The sequence below is a fragment of the Hippocampus bargibanti genome, linkage group LG07 (assembly GCF_051943395.1).
Source record: "Hippocampus bargibanti isolate YZ-2025 linkage group LG07, ASM5194339v1, whole genome shotgun sequence".
Lineage (NCBI taxonomy): Eukaryota > Metazoa > Chordata > Actinopteri > Syngnathiformes > Syngnathidae > Hippocampus > Hippocampus bargibanti.
Window position 1 is genome coordinate 23089751 of NC_142740.1, and position 20449 is coordinate 23110199.

Genomic DNA, 20449 nt, shown 5'->3' on the forward strand with positions numbered 1-20449 from the left:
TGGTTTTGTGTTTTCTCTTGTCACTTTGTGTTGTTGTGCATCATGTGGAATGGATACAGATTGTTGTTCAGCATTTTTGACCATGACATTCATCAAGGAGGAGACTGTGCCTAGCGGTTGGGCCTTTTCGGCAGCATGAATATGCCAGTACTGTTTTTGAATGGAAGGGATGTCGGTGCCATTCGACTGCCATCGCTGGACACCAAAGGGGCCATTGTGCTTTTTTTGCGCCTGTAATGGGCAGCATCTTCACAGCCCCGCTTTGTTCAGCGGAAAGGTCGGTGCTGTTGGACAGTCTGCGGCTGGATGGATGCATGGCTTGAGGAGCCCGCAATAAGGAGAAAGGAGCGTCAGCGCAGAGCGCCGATGCATATGTGGAACTGTTGCGGCTTGGAATTGAAGCGGATTTATGTGGGACAGGAGATGTGAGACAATCTCTTTTCGTCAATGGATGCTACAGCTGCGTGTTTGCTTTCAACATTTAGCTTGTAGTCGACGTGCACGTTCCACCATGATGTCCCTGATCCACTGGTGGAAAGACGCTTTGATCCTCTCCTCTTTCATCTAGAACTGCTTCATGTCATCACAAAGAGGGTACAGCAAGTCCTGAAGAATGAATGACTCTCTGTGTCTTTGTTTTGTCATGTTGTTTTTGTGTTGTCATATTATTAGTTATTTAGTTTTGTTGTTGTTGTTCTTTTGACTTCAAGACGGCGCCGCGAGAGTGGCTGCCTTTCCAGCAGCTCATGCATTTCTTTTTTCTATTTTCATTCCTTTCATCACTTTGCTGCTGTGAAATGTAAATTTCTCCATTGCGAGACTAATAAAGGCAAATCCAATACAAATGTGTAATGTTTTACTATCCATCCATTATACACACTTATTCATTATAACACTGAATATCTTGTACAAGGTCTCGGGGAGATGCTTCTGCCTATCCCAGCGGACTTCAGGCATGCAGTAGGCAGACTATCCCCAGAAGTGGTCGTCAGTCACTCACAGGGCACATGTAGGGACAGACAACCATCCACACCTCCATCCACGGGGTCTCTGGGTGAGAACCGAACCCACATTGCCTGTACGTAAGTCAGGCGAGTGCACCACTCAGTGACTTGGGTGATGTTTCATGTAATAAAAGTTATGGCACAGTAAAATGCAGGAATTGTCAACATGTTTATTGTGCAAAACAAACATAACTAAGTTCTGCAACTTTATGCTTTTCACACGATGAGTCGCCATAGGGAAAGACTTGGATGATTATGTTTTGGACAGGTAGTGGCTGGAGGTACTTCTAACCTGTGCCAAAAACATAGAAGGCAACAGTGTACAGTACTACATGACCAGTGTACACATTTATGCAAATAAATATATTTCTCACTCCATGCTCTTTGCATGCCAAATACCTGGGATATGTTGGTGCAAACGTTTTCATTCTCGACCATGATTTTCGTTTTACTGTGCACACTCGTAACTTGTAAGGATAGCACATACAAATGAGGAAACAATATGTCACAGGGAAGGTAAAGTGATGCAATCGCGGGTGTCAAAACAAATGTGGAAAGAGCTCAGTGACTGTGTTCAGTGACGCACTAATCCATATTTGAGAAACAAGATGATGAAATTAAATTAACATAATATTGCTCTAACATTTTTGTATGATTATTATTATTATCGATGTTCTTATGTGTTTGTTTTAAATAAAGACAATTTACCGATTCAATTGATTTATGTGAAATCCTTAAAACGTAAACATGTTGTTTGCATAGGTTTTGGGTGGAAATTCCTTGGTTTATATTTTGCGTCTCTTGCACATGTTACGGACCATCGAGTGACGAAGCTAATTGGTTCTGTGACACCGTTTGTCACCCGAAATGTTCAGAAATCAAGATAAATTAATGGCAAAGCAGTTGAACATTCCAGTCCAAAAATAAGTTAGACTTACGTTTTTCTAACCAACATGGTTACAAATTAATGTAGAATAGAAAAAAAGCAAAAACACCCTATTCTGAAGAAATGGAACATTTTAATAACATGAAAACCATTTTATTTCATATTAACTAAAAGGGGAGGGGCTACAGCTCTTCGTTGAAAATGCATTCTTCCATCATAACATGCATATTTTTTTCATTTGTTTGACTTTTTTAATTCTGTCTCTTTCTTTTTTAATTTGTTCGTTGATGTAGGAAGCTGGAGCTAAAGAAATGAGATTTTTCTTTAAAGAAAACAAAAAACAGAAAGAAGGGTGTCACGTCATTTCAAAGATGAATTAATCACTCTTTCACCTTTGACCTCATTCTCATTTGGCAGTCTAAAAGAGTAAATATATCAACATCAAGAGTAAATACATCAACAAAGATGCAATACTGGTGCCTGGCATGCACGATGCACCATGCTTGGTTACATCACACGTGAAGAAACAGCGCAAATTCCGCTCATCTTTAACACGTGATTTCCAACTCTCCCTTGAGCAGTTTCTTTTGTCTGAGGAGTCACTTTGCTAATTTTGTTAAGCCAAAGTTCAACATAACTGCATTCCTTCAAGACAGCACAGCTGCTTCTGGTATTCAGGATTAAATACAGATGCGTCAGATGAGCTTCTTATTTGTCAGTACAACTTTTTGTATTCAAATCGAAGTAATTGGAACCTAATATTCACAATAGTCGACTGTTTAGCACCTCAGAGTGGGGAGAGGCGGATGGAAAATTTTGATTCTGGCTCCAGCCTCCCTGGGTGGAGTTTGGATGTCTTCCATGTGCCTGTGTGGGTTTTCCTCGGGTTCCCTCCAAAATCACAAAAATATGTGTATTCCCCCCTACTACTCGAAGACAGTTGGGATATACAGTAAAGTCTCGTTATATCGATATCGGATATATCGATAGTCCCGGTTATATCGATACTATTTCTATGCACGCACGGAGAAAATTACATGCAAACAGGGTCGGATATATCGATAGTCCCGGTTATATCGATATTTTTTCGGACTCCCTTGAATATCGATATAACGAGACTTCTGTCGTGGGCTGCTCGCTGGACTCTCTAGAGGAGGTGGGCAACAGACGGACGCTAGCTAAACTAAAAGCTATGACGGACAGCCCCTCCCACCCCCTCCTGCCCATCCTGACAGCTCTGGGTAGCTCCTTTAGCCAGAGACTATTACACCTGCACTGCAAGAAGGAGAGGTACCGCCGCTCGTTCCTACCGACTGCTGTCAGGCTTCACAATTCCCAATGATCACATGTGAAAAAAAAAACAAAAAAAAATGGACACTTGTAAATATGGGTTGTTGCAATATATCTAAATGCATTTCTTGATTCTGCACTATGTACAGTCTTGTTTATAGAACGGTTTTTGCACATCTACATTTGCACAGTATACAGTTGACATTTTTATTTTGTTATGCTTAGAATATCTTGTTTTCTATCCTTTCACTCCCACCCCAACCCCATCCCTCTTCAATTGCTGCTGTGGACTGCAAATTTCCCCATTGCGGGACGAATAAAGGTATTCTGATTCTGATTCATCCACAATCCATTGTCAAACTGTGGCGTAACATCCAGCCCTTTTCGTTTGCCTTGATAATGACACCTGCTGGAAATGTCTCTTTAGGCAAAGTCTTTCTTTTAAAAAAATCACAATCGGCAGTAATTTCTCTACGTTGGCATGGCAGGTAAGCACAACAGGAAACGAAGGCTTTTCGCTAGCTTTTCAGAATAATTCGCCGGCCGTTCCTCCAACTGCGGACCTTGCCTTATGTCCGCGTATTATGTCACGGCGGCTCGATTCCCATGTTCCTCGGCGTAGCCTTCAGTTTAAACTGAGCTTCATAACCATGTCTCTTTGCCATTTTCAGGGTTGTTAAAACAGCAATGTTCTACATAAAGCACATACCTGTTCGTTTATACACAAACCACGCCCACACACACCCCTCGTTTTCTTTACCGTGTCCTCCTCATGGTGGTCTCTAATACGTCCGCACTATAGGGCGCACCGCACATTTTGAAAAAAATCTGAGACGTTTATATGCGCCTTATGGTCGTGAAAATACGGTAATATTATTTTTAAACAACTTCTATTACTGTATTTCATTGCTAAGAAAATAAAGCAATATAAATGGAATTATACAATAAGCAGCGAATGTGCACTTTTGTTTATACTTAGACCTAGGTAACGTTCAATGTGTGTTTTATTTCACCCCTGTCCAGAAGAATAATTAGATTTCTAGTTTGTCTGTGAAGTTAAGTTAATCACTGAATTAAGGTCATATTGAAGTGACAAGTCGACCACTCTAGAATGAACATGAGGGTTTATTTTAAACAGTGATTTAGGTGGTCACCTATTCGGGCTGAACAAATTGATCCAATTGAAAATGCAAGCTAAAATAATTTACCTGATTACAGAATACAGGAAAATAGTTTTAGAGTGAAAATAGGGTCGTCCCGCTCAGACAATCTCTTGATTAAAAAATATTTAGTCAAAACATGAAATGATCTAGTAGCAGTATACAATTTAATGCCTGATAAAGTGTCTGAATAGACGATCCTGAAAACCTATAGATTTAGCTCTACTCGCCAATTTTTAATATGCTATGCTTAAAACATGGACAGATGAAGCAAAGTTATCGCTACAAGAATGCTTAGACTGCACTGATTGGAGCGTCTTTGAAACTTCAACGGGCACATTGGATGAATACACAGACACTGTAACATCATACATCAGTTTCTGTGAGGACATGTGTGTACCAACAAAGTCCTTCCGCTCATTCAACAACAACAAGCCATGGTTCACTCCCAAACTCAGGCAACTTAGGAAAGAGAAAGAATCCGCATTTAAAAGCGGCGATCGAGCAGTTTACAAACTCGCCCGAAACAGGCTGACGAAGGAAATTAACATCGCAAAGAAAAGTTATGCGGAGAGGCTTAACAAACAGTTCTCCGCTAACGACTCTGCATCGGTGTGGAATGGCCTGAAAGCAATAACAAATTATCGTTTACCTTCCCCCCAAGCAGTGTACAACAATGGTATGGCTGATGAGTTAAATACATACTTTTGCCGATTTGAAAAGGACACCACCATTTCCCCGGTCTGCCCACCATTACCGTGAAACGTCCACGAACTGGACGTTAGACGGCTCTTCAAGCAGCAAAAGATCAAGAAAGCTGCAGGACCTGACAGAGTGTCCCCCTCCTGCCTGAGAGTCTGCGCTGACCATCTGGCTCCGGTCTTCACACAAATCTTCAACAGATCCCTGGAGCAGTGTGAAGTCCCATCCTGCTTCAAACAGTCTACTATCGTCCCAGTTCCAAAGAAACCAGCACCCTCGGGATTGAACGACTATAGACCTGTCGCTCTGACGTCTGTGGTCATGAAGTCCTTTGAACGCCTCGTGCTGAACCACCTAAAGAACATCACCAGACCTCTGCTAGATCCTCTTCAGTTTGCCTACCGGGCAAACAGGTCTGTGGAGGATGCAGTCAACATTGGACTGCATCACATCCTCGACCACCTTGACAACACAGGAACCTACGCAAGGATCCTGTTTGTGGACTACAGCTCTGCGTTTAATACCATCATCCCAGAACTCCTCATCCCCAAACTTCTCCAGCTTGGTGTGTCCCCCACGATCTGCCAGTGGACCCTCAGCTTCCTGACAGGACGGACACAACAGGTCAGACTGGGAAATATATCATCCACAACACGAACCACGAGCACCACAGTCTCCCAGGACATGAAGTGGAAGGTCAACACCAACTCTATCCTGAAAAAGGCCCAACAGAGAATGTACTTCCTGAGGCTGCTAAAGAAGCATGGCCTGCCACAGGAGGTGCTGCAACATTTCTACACGGCTGTCATCGAATCCATCCTGTGTTCTTCCATCACCGTTTGGTTCGGGGCCGCCACAAAAATGGACAAAATCCGACTTCAACGGACAGTTAGGACGGCGGAAAAAATCATTGGCACCGCCCTACCCACTCTCGAGGACTTGCACACTGCAAGAATCCAAACTAGGGCGCGGAAAATCCTACTGGACCCTCCGCACCCGGCCCACCACCTTTTCCAGCTACTCCCCTCAGGCAGGCGCTACCGATCCATGCGCACCAAATCCAGCAGACATTTAAACAGCTTCTTCCCCCAAGCCATTAACTCTTTGAACTCTTTCAACAGTAGCCAAAATGGAACTGTATAGTGCCACTTAGCAGTTTTTTTGACAACGATACTAGTGCAGCGTGTTCTACCGGAAACAAATTCCTTGTGTGTTCTACATACTTGGCAATAAAGATGATTCTGATTCTGATTCTGATTCTGATATGCTTAAATTGTATATTTATTCATGTACTTTTTGTCTTGGACTGTCTCTCTTTCATAAATTTTGTAGATGTAAATTTCGCCATTGTGAAACGAATGAAGGTCTTCTTGTCTCATCTTATCTTAAAGGGTGAAAACAACAATATTAAATTATGTAGATTATGTGTGCAATTTGTGATTATTAATAGTCTACACTGGATTTGGGAGCTGTACATACTGATAGCGTTCCTAGTTGTATTTTTTTGTTCGTCTCTGATATCAGGTGATTTTGAATCTGGTCCATGACTGTACATTATGTCTACAGTAACAGACCAATCTGATAATGAATTCCACATCCTTCATTTTGTGCTGAAGACAAATCATTGTTTTAGATTGGATTACATTAGCCATTAGTCTCACACTGGAGACATTTACATTTCACAGCAGCAAAGTGATGAAAGTTGTGAATGAAAGAGGAGATGATCAAAGCGTCTTTTTTCAGGGACATCATGGTGAAATGCACACGTCTGCTACAAATGAAGTTTTGAAAGCAAACACAAAGCTGTAGCATTCATTGAGGAAAAGAGATTGTCTCATATCTCCTGCCCCATGTAAATCCGCTTCAATTCCAACTGGTTTTGCAATTAAAAAAAATAATCCAGTGATATTTTAAGTGAGATCTCAAGTGTTTGAGATGTGGCCCAAAATAATATGGGTTGGCAAAATCACAAGCAAGTTTAAAACCAGTTTTTTTTTCTAAAGTACAAGTACTTAGCACACTCAAAGATGCACTTTGCCGAATTGGAAAAAAAAGTCTGACACTGATTTTAAAGTCAATGTGCAATTTTAAAATCCCAATGTAATTTTTTTCAACATTACTACTGCTGCTGTACTGTCTCTGTTTTGATGTTTATACCTGATGCACCTTAAAATATAGAAGCACAAATAATAGAAACAGAGTTTACACAGCTAATAATGAAGGCATTACAATTCCGATTACATAAATACTCAACATTTTTTTGCCACAGGTAAATGCAACTAAATGGCAGTTTCTATAACTTGCTTTGTCCACACCTAAATTGGAACCCTAACATTTGAAGAAACTTCTCACGGGGATCAACAATTGTCCTCATACATTGAAAATAATCATTCAGTCATGAGGTCAATTTGTATGAATTTCATTGGTGCACAGGGGAGAAGATTCAGAGCTTGGATAAATACCTGTACATGAACAGTGGGCATCAAACCCTTTTGATCATTGTACAAATTATTTAATTTAATTTATTATTATTATTATTATTATTATTATTATTATTATTATTATTATTATTATTATTATTATTATTATTAGTAGTAGTAGTAGTAGTAGTAGTAGTAGTATTAATTATATAGTAGTATTTAATAATAGTATTAAAGTATTAATGAAGCAGAATCAAAAGTAATAATAAATCAAAAGTAATAATAGATCAAAAGTAATAATAAATCAAAAGTAATAATAAAAGATTATTTAATCTTTGGGATGCCACAAAATGTAACTGCCTGACCCCGAGGGGCAGGCAGAGGAGGTAGAGCTTTTATAAAGGTATAGCTTAGAGCTTTTATAAAGACGGACAGGATGTGACGCCATGTAAAGACAGACAGAATGTGACATGATAATAATAATAATAATAATACGTACATTTAATTTCTAAGCGCCTTTCAAAACTCTCAAGGACACTTTACAGTCGCAGTATTTTTTTGTTTTGGGTGAGCAGCGGCAGCCATTCGCGCCAGCGTTCACTCCACCCGGAAGTAACACAGCAGCAAAGTTATGAAAGGAAAAGTAAAGGAAAAAAAAGGAAACAAAAAAAAAACTAAATAACAAAGCCAAATGCGTAAAAAAACCTCAACCAATCCCTTAGGGCAATGTTATCTTTACTTAATACATTTTGCAGAAGGGATAAATGTGTCCGTATGAACAGCACAGGTAAAAATATAATGGCACTTTTGCATCCAAATGATGACAGGAAGTCAGAGAAAATAAAACAATGTCTAAGGAAATATAAATAGTGAATTGCCCTTAACAGTAGTAGTAGTAGTAGTCGTAGTAATAGTTGTCGTAGTAGTAGACACAATGTCTAAGGAAATATAAATAGTGAATTGCCCTTAACAGTAGTAGTAGTAGTAGTAGTTGTAGTAATAGTTGTCGTAGTAGTAGTAGTAGTAGTAGTAGTAGTAGTAGTAGTAGTAGTCGTATAGCCACCACAGCTATGAGGTGGTGCAAGTATATGAAGGATCGAGGGGAGGAGTAGTCTGTTAGTTCCAACTTCACTATACAAATATTTGTATTCTCCTCGGGAGCGGAATCCATCAGACTGTGACTAGTACACGATTTGTGTGCCTAATTTAAAGGAAATGAGAGGAGCCGCTTGGACATGGCTGAAGTGTTCACTCCCACAGTGCGTTGATCTCGGCATTTCAAATACGCAGGCACGCCTCATTAGATTTAAACCGATCATGAAGCTAGAGACCGAATAATATTACACGTACAGTATAACAATAATAATTGTTATGATTGTGGTTATATTTTGGATTGGTCCACTGTATAATTATTATATGCTTCACCAGGGTGAAATGTGCATCTGTTCAATTGCTTGTTTGCACAGGCAAAAAGGTCATTGCATCACCAAAGATTCACCCCAGCTCATCAGTCAGTGAGGCCTGCAGAGAAGGCAGGCACATGTACTCCCGAACCAAAGATATCAGTTTACCGCTCGTTCTGGGACAAGTGCTTCTAGATTGGTCTCTCGTTGCATCTTTCATACAAAATACATATTCAATTTGCAGTCCTTGCAGACAGGCTGTTTTGACATTTTGTATATTTTAGAATCAAACTTGAATCGAATTGGATTCTATTCTCTTTGTAAGCTATCAAAGGCTCAACTGTAATACAGTACATACAGTTGTCTTGTGAAGGGGTGTTCGGTTTCTGTATGGAAGCTAGTGTTACCGTGCTTTTTCATGACTAATTAATTCATTAGTGCAGTTCTGCCCAAAGTTGAGGATGGTTGGATGGTTGTTCGCTAAAAGGGGGAAGTCAACGTTTGTCTTTTTATGCAAGAACCTTTGCACCCGCATTTTTTGCAGAGGAGGAAGGCACGTGAACAGATGCAGAGCAGGGACGCCATGAGCCCGCAGGACTCCAAGGCCACTGGGGCAGAGACCATGGAGGGACACAAGACCCAAAGCCACAGTCCGGGGCATATGGAGCCCACAGCGCCTCCGCTTGCTCCTCCTTCGCCACCACCAACTGGGCCGCCGGAATACCCGCGGCCGAGGCTTGTTTTCCACACGCAGTTGGCTCATGGAAGTCCCACAGGCCGAATCCATGGATTCACCAATGTCAAGGAGCTGTATGCCAAAATTGCTGACGTTTTCAACATCTCTTCCTCTGAGGTACAAAATATGTTTCACGAAATTTATGGTGCTACTTAATCCAATTTGATATCGCCTTTCGGAATTTGTATTATGATATTATTATTATTATTATTTTTTGTTTGGTGGGAAGTTCTCTTAAAATACTCTTTAAGTGAGTCAGTGTTGATCAGTATGACAGCACAATTTAGTCATTGGCCACATCTTTTGGATGAACTGTATATATATATATATATATATATATATATATATATATATATATATATATATATATATATATATATATATATATATATATATATATATATATATATATATATATATATATATATATATATATATATATATATATATATATATATATATATATATATATATATATCTGTTGGAATGCTACTACCATAAGCGGCTGGATAGCTCAGTTGATAAGGCATCGGTTTGGCATATGGGAGACGAGAGTTCGAATCCCACTTGTGGCAGAGAAAATGAGCAGAAATGAGCACAATGACATCATCCAGTGTGGGTCCTTGGGCAAGACCCTTCTCGCTAATGCCTACCTCATACAATGATGAGAGACAATAAATGGAATGACATGCCGGCTCAGACGTCGCCCGGCCAAACAAGGTCTGCGTCAGGTGCTGGGGAACCAGAGCACCCTGATGAAAAATGGGCTACTGGAACAAAGCGGAGATGGACGAAATGCGATAACATGGCTCTGTTGGAATGCTACTACTCAAGCAACCCTAGTCAGAGGGGTTACATGCGGAGAATGGGGGCTGAATGGTTACTTCGAAACCCACAGTCACGGTTGACCACGAAACAACTAGTAGCTCAGTGTTCCAATATCCACAAACGGCAATTGCTATCACAACTTGAGATTGATGAGGTACAACACAAATTCCGAGGTGAAGGGCCCCAGGCTGCCACATCACAGGAAGAGGTTCAACCAGAGATTGGGAGGCAAGCCCCAATGAATAATGAGATTGGGAAGCCAGCCCCAATAAATGAAATGCTGAGCGAGGCAGCAAATGACCCGAGAGATAAGATCATGGCAAGAATGAAAACTGGGCAACGAAGGCACCGATTACAACGGCTATCGGCCAATAACCTGTCTCTCCACAACATGGAAGCTCATGTCAGGCATCATTGCGGCTAAGATAAGTGGACACATGGATCAATACATGAGCAAAGCACAGAAAGGCGTTAGTAGAGATACTAGAGGTGCCAAACATCAGCTGCTGGTTGACAGAACAGTCGCTCAAGACTGCAGGTCCCGACATACCAACCTGTGCACAGCCTGGATTGATTACAAGAAAGCATATGACTCGATGCCACACACATGGATCAATGAATGCTTGGAGTTGTATAAGGTCAACAGGACCCTGAGAGCCTTCGTTGCAAACTCGATGAGGATGTGGAAAACCACACTTGAAGCCAATGGCAAGCCACTAACGCAAGTGTCCATCAAATGTGGCATATACCAAGGTGATGCACTCTCCCCACTGCTGTTCTGCATACGACAGATAATCGCCAAGACAGGCTATGGATACCGCCTCAGAAATGGAGCTACGATCAGTCACCTCCTCTACATGGATAACATCAAGCTGTATGCTAAGAGCGAAAGGGACATAGACTCCCTGATCCACACAACCAGGATCTACAGCAGTGATATTGGAATGTCATTCGGGCTGGAGAAATGTAGTCGGATGGTGACTAAGAGGGGCAAGGTAGTCCACACTGAAGGGGTCTCACTCACTGAAGGAACAATAGCAGACATTGAAAACAGCTACAAGTACCTCGGTATACCACAGGCCAATGGCAACCTCGAATTAGCAACAAGGAAAGCGGCTACGACCAAATACCTCCAGCGGGTGAGGCAAGTCCTCAGAAGCCAGCTCAATGGCAACAACAAGACCCGGGCAATAAACAGCTATGCCCTGCCAGTGATCAGATACCCTGCAGGAATAATAAGGTGGCCAAAGGAAGAGATTCAGACCACGGATGTTAAGACCCGAAAACTCCTCACCATGCACGGAGGCTTCCATCCCAAGTCCAGCACCCTGAGACTGTACACAAGCCGTAAGGAAGGAGGCCGGGGACTAGTGAGTGTGAGAGCCACTGTCCAGGATGAAACATCCAAGCTCCATGAATACATCAAAGAGAAGGCTCCAACGGATGATGTACTCAGAGAATGTCTCAGTCAATGGGGAACAGAGGATGAGGTGCTGGAAGAGGGACAATCATGGGAGGAAAAGCCCCTACACGGGATGTACCACCGAACCATAGCAGAAGTGGCTGATCTCAAGAAGTCCTATCAGTGGCTAGAGAGGGCTGGCCTAAAGGACAGCACAGAGGCACTCATCCTGGCTGCCCAAGAGCAGGCCCTGAACACCAGAGCCATAGAGGCAGGGATATACCACACCAGACAAGACCCAAGGTGTAGGTTGTGCAAAGAGGCACCTGAGACAATCCAACACGTAACTGCAGGGTGGAAGATGCTGGCAGGGAAAGCCTACATGGAGCGCCATAACCAGGTGGCTGGCATAGTCTACCAAAACATCTGTGCGCAGTATGGACTGGAAACCCCAAAGTCAAAATGGGAAACACCTCCCAAGGTGGTGGAGAATGACCGAGCAAAGATCCTGTGGGACTTCCAGATACAGACTGACAAGATGGTAATGGCCAACCAACCAGATATCGTGGTCATAGATAAAGGGGAAAGGAAAGCCGTTGTCGAGTGATGGGAACATCAGAAAGAAGGAACATGAGAAAATCGAGAAATACCAAGGGCTCAGAGAGGAGCTGGAGAGAGCCTGGAAGGTAAAGGTGACAGTCGTGCCTGTGGTGGTCGGAGCACTTGGGGCAGTGACCCCCAAACTCGACGAGTGGTTGCAACAGATCCCAGGAACAACATCGGATATCTCGGTCCAGAAAAGCGCAGTGCTGGGAACAGCACGGATACTGCGCAGAACCCTCAACCCGAGCTGAAATGGGGACAGACACCACCCATGGTGGGTGAGACGAGGATTTATATATATATATATATATATATATATATATATATATATATATATATATATATATATATATATATATATATATATATATATATATATCTAATGCTACTACCATAAGCGGCTGGATAGCTCAGTTGATAAGGCATCGGTTTGGCATATGGGAAATGAGGGTTCGAATCCCACTTGGGGCAGAGAGAAAATGAGCACAAAAACATTATCCAGTGTGGGTCCTTCACGCTAATGCCTACCTCATACAATGATGAGAGACAATCAATGGAATGACATGCCGGCTCAGACGTCGCCCGGCCAAACAAGGTCTGCGTCAGGTGCTGGGGAACCAGAGCACCCTGATGAAAAATGGGCTACTGGAACAAAGCGGAGATGGACGAAATGCGATAACATGGCTCTGTTGGAATGCTACTACTCAAGCAACCCTAGTCAGAGGGGTTACATGCGGAGAATGGGGGCTGAATGGTTACTTCGAAACCCACAGTCACGGTTGACCACGAAACAACTAGTAGCTCAGTGTTCCAATATCCACAAACGGCAATTGCTATCACAACTTGAGATTGATGAGGTACAACACAAATTCCGAGGTGAAGGGCCCCAGGCTGCCACATCACAGGAAGAGGTTCAACCAGAGATTGGGAGGCAAGCCCCAATGAATAATGAGATTGGGAAGCCAGCCCCAATAAATGAAATGCTGAGCGAGGCAGCAAATGACCCGAGAGATAAGATCATGGCAAGAATGAAAACTGGGCAACGAAGGCACCGATTACAACGGCTATCGGCCAATAACCTGTCTCTCCACAACATGGAAGCTCATGTCAGGCATCATTGCGGCTAAGATAAGTGGACACATGGATCAATACATGAGCAAAGCACAGAAAGGCGTTAGTAGAGATACTAGAGGTGCCAAACATCAGCTGCTGGTTGACAGAACAGTCGCTCAAGACTGCAGGTCCCGACATACCAACCTGTGCACAGCCTGGATTGATTACAAGAAAGCATATGACTCGATGCCACACACATGGATCAATGAATGCTTGGAGTTGTATAAGGTCAACAGGACCCTGAGAGCCTTCGTTGCAAACTCGATGAGGATGTGGAAAACCACACTTGAAGCCAATGGCAAGCCACTAACGCAAGTGTCCATCAAATGTGGCATATACCAAGGTGATGCACTCTCCCCACTGCTGTTCTGCATAGGACAGATAATCGCCAAGACAGGCTATGGATACCGCCTCAGAAATGGAGCTACGATCAGTCACCTCCTCTACATGGATGACATCAAGCTGTATGCTAAGAGCGAAAGGGACATAGACTCCCTGATCCACACAACCAGGATCTACAGCAGTGATATTGGAATGTCATTCGGGCTGGAGAAATGTAGTCGGATGGTGACTAAGAGGGGCAAGGTAGTCCACACTGAAGGGGTCTCACTCACTGAAGGAACAATAGCAGACATTGAAAACAGCTACAAGTACCTCGGTATACCACAGGCCAATGGCAACCTCGAATTAGCAACAAGGAAAGCGGCTACGACCAAATACCTCCAGCGGGTGAGGCAAGTCCTCAGAAGCCAGCTCAATGGCAACAACAAGACCCGGGCAATAAACAGCTATGCCCTGCCAGTGATCAGATACCCTGCAGGAATAATAAGGTGGCCAAAGGAAGAGATTCAGACCACGGATGTTAAGACCCGAAAACTCCTCACCATGCACGGAGGGTTCCATCCCAAGTCCAGCACCCTGAGACTGTACACAAGCCGTAAGGAAGGAGGCCGGGGACTAGTGAGTGTGAGAGCCACTGTCCAGGATGAAACATCCAAGCTCCATGAATACATCAAAGAGAAGGCTCCAACGGATGATGTACTCAGAGAATGTCTCAGTCAATGGGGAACAGAGGATGAGGTGCTGGAAGAGGGACAATCATGGGAGGAAAAGCCCCTACACGGGATGTACCACCGAACCATAGCAGAAGTGGCTGATCTCAAGAAGTCCTATCAGTGGCTAGAGAGGGCTGGCCTAAAGGACAGCACAGAGGCACTCATCCTGGCTGCCCAAGAGCAGGCCCTGAACACCAGAGCCATAGAGGCAGGGATATACCACACCAGACAAGACCCAAGGTGTAGGTTGTGCAAAGAGGCACCTGAGACAATCCAACACGTAACTGCAGGGTGGAAGATGCTGGCAGGGAAAGCCTACATGGAGCGCCATAACCAGGTGGCTGGCATAGTCTACCAAAACATCTGTGCGCAGTATGGACTGGAAACCCCAAAGTCAAAATGGGAAACACCTCCCAAGGTGGTGGAGAATGACCGAGCAAAGATCCTGTGGGACTTCCAGATACAGACTGACAAGATGGTAATGGCCAACCAACCAGATATCGTGGTCATAGATAAAGGGGAAAGGAAAGCCGTTGTCGAGTGATGGGAACATCAGAAAGAAGGAACATGAGAAAATCGAGAAATACCAAGGGCTCAGAGAGGAGCTGGAGAGAGCCTGGAAGGTAAAGGTGACAGTCGTGCCTGTGGTGGTCGGAGCACTTGGGGCAGTGACCCCCAAACTCGACGAGTGGTTGCAACAGATCCCAGGAACAACATCGGATATCTCGGTCCAGAAAAGCGCAGTGCTGGGAACAGCACGGATACTGCGCAGAACCCTCAACCCGAGCTGAAATGGGGACAGACACCACCCATGGTGGGTGAGACGAGGATTTATATATATATATATATATATATATATATATATATATATATATATATATATATATATATATATATATATATTTAGCTCAGTTGATAAGGCATCGGTTTGGCATATGGGAAATGAGGGTTCGAATCCCACTTGGGGGCAGAGAAAATGAGCACAAAAACATTATCCAGTGTGGGTCCTTCACGCTAATGCCTACCTCATACAATGATGAGAGACAATCAATGGAATGACATGCAGGCTCAGACGTCGCCCGGCCAAACAAGGTCTGCGTCGGGTGCTGGGGAACCAGAGCACCTTAATGAAAAATGGGCTACGGGAACAAAGCGGAGATGGACGAGATGCGATAACATGGCTCTGTTGGAATGCTACTACTCAAGCAACCCTAGTCAGAGGAGTTACATGCGGCGAATGGGGGCTGAATGGTTACTTCGAAACCCACAGTCACGGTTGACCACGAAACAACTAGTAGCTCAGTGTTCCAATATCCACAAACGGCAATTGCTATCACAACTTGAGATTGATGAGGTGCAACACAAATTCCGAGGTGAAGGGCCCCAGGCTGCCACATCAGAGGAAGAGGTTCAACCAGAGATTGGGAGGCAAGCCCCAATGAATGATGAAATTGGGAAGCCAGCCCCAATGAATGAAATGCTGAGCGAGGCAGCAACTGACCTGAGAGATAAGATCATGGCAAGAATGAAAACTGGGCAACTAAGAAACCGATTACAACGGCTATGTGAAGTACCACCTGAAAGTCTCATGGAAACTGTGAATGCAGCACTGAGAACGATCTCGACCGGAACGATCACGGAAACCAATGAGCTGATATACGCTTCAGCATCAGTGATCCTAGAGATGCTTGGCTACAAGAGCAACCATGAGAGCCACGAGATTCATTACCCACCATGGAAAAGACGGTTGGAGGCTAAGATCAAGGCGGCTCGGAAAGATGTGAGTCAATTGACGGAGACTCAGAGAGGTATGAATAAAAAGGCCAATACCCGAGAGGTACATGCAGATAACCATACCTGAAGCACTCGAAACTGCCAAACAAAGGCTCCAGGCCTTGTCCAGTCGCCTAAAGAGGTACATGAAAGAGAATGAGGCCAGAAGAATAAATAGGCTGTTCGCAACACAACCTGCGAAAGTGTACCCTCAGTGGCAGGGTTCTAACAGCAGAGCAGACCCTCCAAGGCTGGAAACTGAAAGATACTGGAAAGGCATATGGGAGAGGGAGGTCGCACATAACAGCAGTGCACAATGGCTAGTGACTCTGAAAGAGGAGCACAGCAACCTCCCTGAACAGAACCCAGTTACCATCACAGCGGCAGATATACAAGAAAGAGTCTCAGGTATGAAAAACTGGACGGCACCAGGCACGGACATGGTCCACACCTACTGGCTAAAGAAACTCACAGCTCTCCACTAGCGCCTAGCAGCACAAATGAACCAGTTGCTGAATGATGGGACTCACCCAGGATGGCTAACCGAAGGGCGAACAATCCTGATCATGAAGGATTCCTCAAAGGGTGCAGTTCCTTCCAACTATTGGCCAATAACCTGTCTCTCCACAACATGGAAGCTCATGTCAGGCATCATTGCGGCGAAGATAAGTGGACACATGGATCAATACATGAGCAAAGCACAGAAAGGCATTCGTAGAGATACTAGAGGTGCCAAACATCAGCTGCTGGTTGACAGACCAGTCGCACAAGACTGCAGGTCCCGACATACCAACCTGTGCACAGCCTGGATTGATTACAAGAAAGCATATGACTCGATGCCACACACATGGATCACTGAATGCTTGGAGTTGTATAAGGTCAACAGGACCCTGAGAGCCTTCGTTGCAAACTCGATGAGGATGTGGAAAACCACACTTGAAGCCAATGGCAAGCCACTAACGCAAGTGTCCATCAAATGTGGCATATACCAAGGTGATGCACTCTCCCCGCTGCTGTCCTGCATAGGACTGAACCCCCTCAGCCAGATAATCGCCAAGACAGGCTATGGATACCGCCTCAGAAATGGAGCTACCCTAACCCTAACCCTAACCCTAACCCTAATATATATATATATATATATATATATATATATATATATATATATATATATATATATATATATATATATATATATATATATATATATATATATATATATATATATATATATATATATATATATATATATATAGTATAAGGCGCTCCGGAGTATAGTATAAGTCAGGGGTCGGGAACCTATGGCTCGCGAGCCGTATATGGCTCTTTTGATGATCGCATCTGGCTCGCCGATAAAACTAAATGCGTATTCTCGCTTTTTCGCTCCTTCATTTCCTGTTCGGGCAGCAGTTGGCGGAAAGCGCAATTTTAATTGGATGATACGGACCTAAGGTCGTGGATGTCAAAACAGGTAAACTTTTAAATAAGCCTGACGAGTTAAAAAATCGTACACTTCAGGTTGAATGGATGGAAGAATTCACCTTTGTGGAGAGAAAAGTTCTGCTGTGATTCAAATTTGCAATGAAACAATACCATGAATGAAACAGTTGAATATCAGTGGCACTTTGACAAGCCCCATGCTAACGTTAACATCAATATACTTCTGTGAGATTTTTAATATCATATTAATGGTGAGTATTATCACAAAGTTATTTTAAATAATACATTCTGACATTTTGTTGAAATCACATGTGTGCGTGGTTCTGACTGAAAAACATTTCTAAATATTTTAATTTTATGGCTCTCTTAGTCAAAAAGGTTCACGACCCCTGGTATAAGCCATCCCCCAAAGGAAGGGTCCATTGTCAAACCTTTTCCATATATAAGACGCAAAGGTGTATAAAATGCACCTTCAATGAATTAGAAAAAGTTTTCCAAATATATAAATACATAAAAGTTTCCAAATATAAGGCATATTATAAGGAAGGCGCTACAGTAAAGGCTGGTGTTCCGCATGACTTCTTCTTTCGGGGGAAATGGAGTCGGTGGCTGCTGACAGTATTAGGGAGACCTGTTGTGGGTCAATATTACTTCATTGGGTGCGCCTTATACATCGGAAAATATGGTATATAGTTTGGCCTCTGATTTAAGGTAAAGTATTGTTTGAGGCTGTTTTTCAACATTGCCATTGTTATTTCAGTGTGTTTGAATGTTACTTTGGAGTTATACTTTATTTCATGGTTTAAATTAAGAATATATGAATATAGGGCAGCATACATTTAATTGTGGAAATTTGCGTGTTGAGTTCCTGCTCAATCCCCATGTCCCTTGACTTTGGGGTTCACTGTGCTGTTTGCCTTCACATTCATGGAGTTATTTGTCGACAGAAGTTTGAAACATATGATTGAGTGAGCAACGAGACAGAAAGTGAAAGGCAAAGTTTGTGTATCAATTCATTCAGACAATGTTTGTTTAGAAAAATATTAAAAATGCAATTATATAACTGTACAGTAATGCTTTCTCTTTGTAAATATACATATTCATTTAAAAAGAGTTAGACTTTACATTTCACTTAGCGTGTACTGTATGTAGTAAAACACCAAGTGTGCTGTCGTGATATCGAGGCTGATACAAGGCTTTTGCTATCTGCATTTCTACTTGAAGGACATCTGGACAACAGCTAACCTTCACGTTCTTATCAGGAACACACTAGCTATAATTATGATGACGTGACTGGCGAGAGTTACACAAGATGCAAAACTATCCTTGTTTCTTCAACAAATGCCTTTATGAATAAATTAATAAATAAAATTAACATTGACATTTGTCAAGTAGTACTTATTATCTGCATTCCACATTAATGTGCATGCTAGATTGCACAAATTAATAAACAAACTGTGTTTGTACAAAAATAAGAAAAACTACAACTTCATGTAAAAACCTTGATAAAGCAGTCAGATGTGCAACAAGGATACTTGAGATAATAAGCTCCACAACCTTGCTCTTATGTGAACTGAACAGGAACATGACAAAAAAAAAGACCTTGAACTGTAGTCAAGCGTCAGTATCGCATGTGAACAATATCTAGGCGGAACCACACCAGGTCCGATAACAGCTGAATATTATCTTCTTTTTCTCCTGGGGCTTTTAAAATCAAATTTTTGCTTCACAGCAAAAATATGTTTGTTTTTTTTTTTTATTGTTGTTATTTCACTGTGAGAAATTGTATTTTGTGTCTTCACAAACTTGACAAAAAATGTTATGAACAATAAAGGTGACAGGTCGAGTAACACGGATGAATAAAACAATTCATAAACGATTATGGTTATAGAGTTATAAATACAGTACAGTACTGAATGTAGAAAAAAACCCGATTCTTCCTGAGTGCCTCCTCTTGGATATGTGTTTGAATGTGTCTCCCCCTGCTGTTCAAAATCCATAAAGCACGGTTGGACAGTTTGTTAAATTACAGTACAGTATACAGTAAATAGTACAGTAGTATGCTGCTGCTGCAGGCCAGTCTTTAACTATTATACTCTAGTCTATTTAATTTATTTCATTGAATTAGATTATGTACATTGGTTAAAATTGACATTCTATCGGTAGTTTATTATTTTCAGAATCAGAATCATCTTTATTGCCAAGTATGTAGAACACACAAGGAATTTGTTTCCGGTAGAACACGCTGCACTAGTATGGTCTAAAAAAAAACTGCTAAGTGGCACTATACAGTTCCATTTTGGCTACCGTTGAAAGAGTTCAAAGAGTTCAGAGTTAATGGCTTGGGGGAAGAAGCTGTTTAAATGTCTGCTGGATTTGGTGCGCATGGATCGGTAGCGCCTGCCTGTGAGGAGTAGCTGGAAAAGGTGGTGGGCAGGGTGCGGAGGGTCCAGTAGGATTTTCCGCGCCCGAGTTTGGATTCTTGCAGTGTGCAAGTCCTCGAGAGTGGGTAGGGCGGTGCCAATGATTTTTTCGAGGAGAAGACGACATCACTTGGCCACATTTTTTTCAACCAATTTATGTTTTATGATTTCAAAAGTGACTCTCACAATACCGAAGATTTACACACAGTAATAG

The 20449-nt window shown here is 42.6% G+C and overlaps 1 protein-coding gene across 2 annotated transcripts in view; it reads left to right on the forward strand.

The window, feature by feature from the left end:
• The first annotated feature begins 9376 nt into the window (after positions 1 to 9376).
• gipc3 (GIPC PDZ domain containing family, member 3) overlaps positions 9377 to 20449 on the forward strand; it is a 16934-nt gene continuing 5861 nt past the window's right edge. The window contains exon 1 of one of the 2 annotated variants that reach the window (XM_089000966.1): positions 9377 to 9718. In XM_089000966.1, coding sequence (XP_088857092.1) covers positions 9377 to 9718 — 342 coding nt within the window. The remainder of the gene's footprint in view (positions 9719 to 20449) is intronic. The other variant, XM_089000967.1, reaches the window with a different exon arrangement.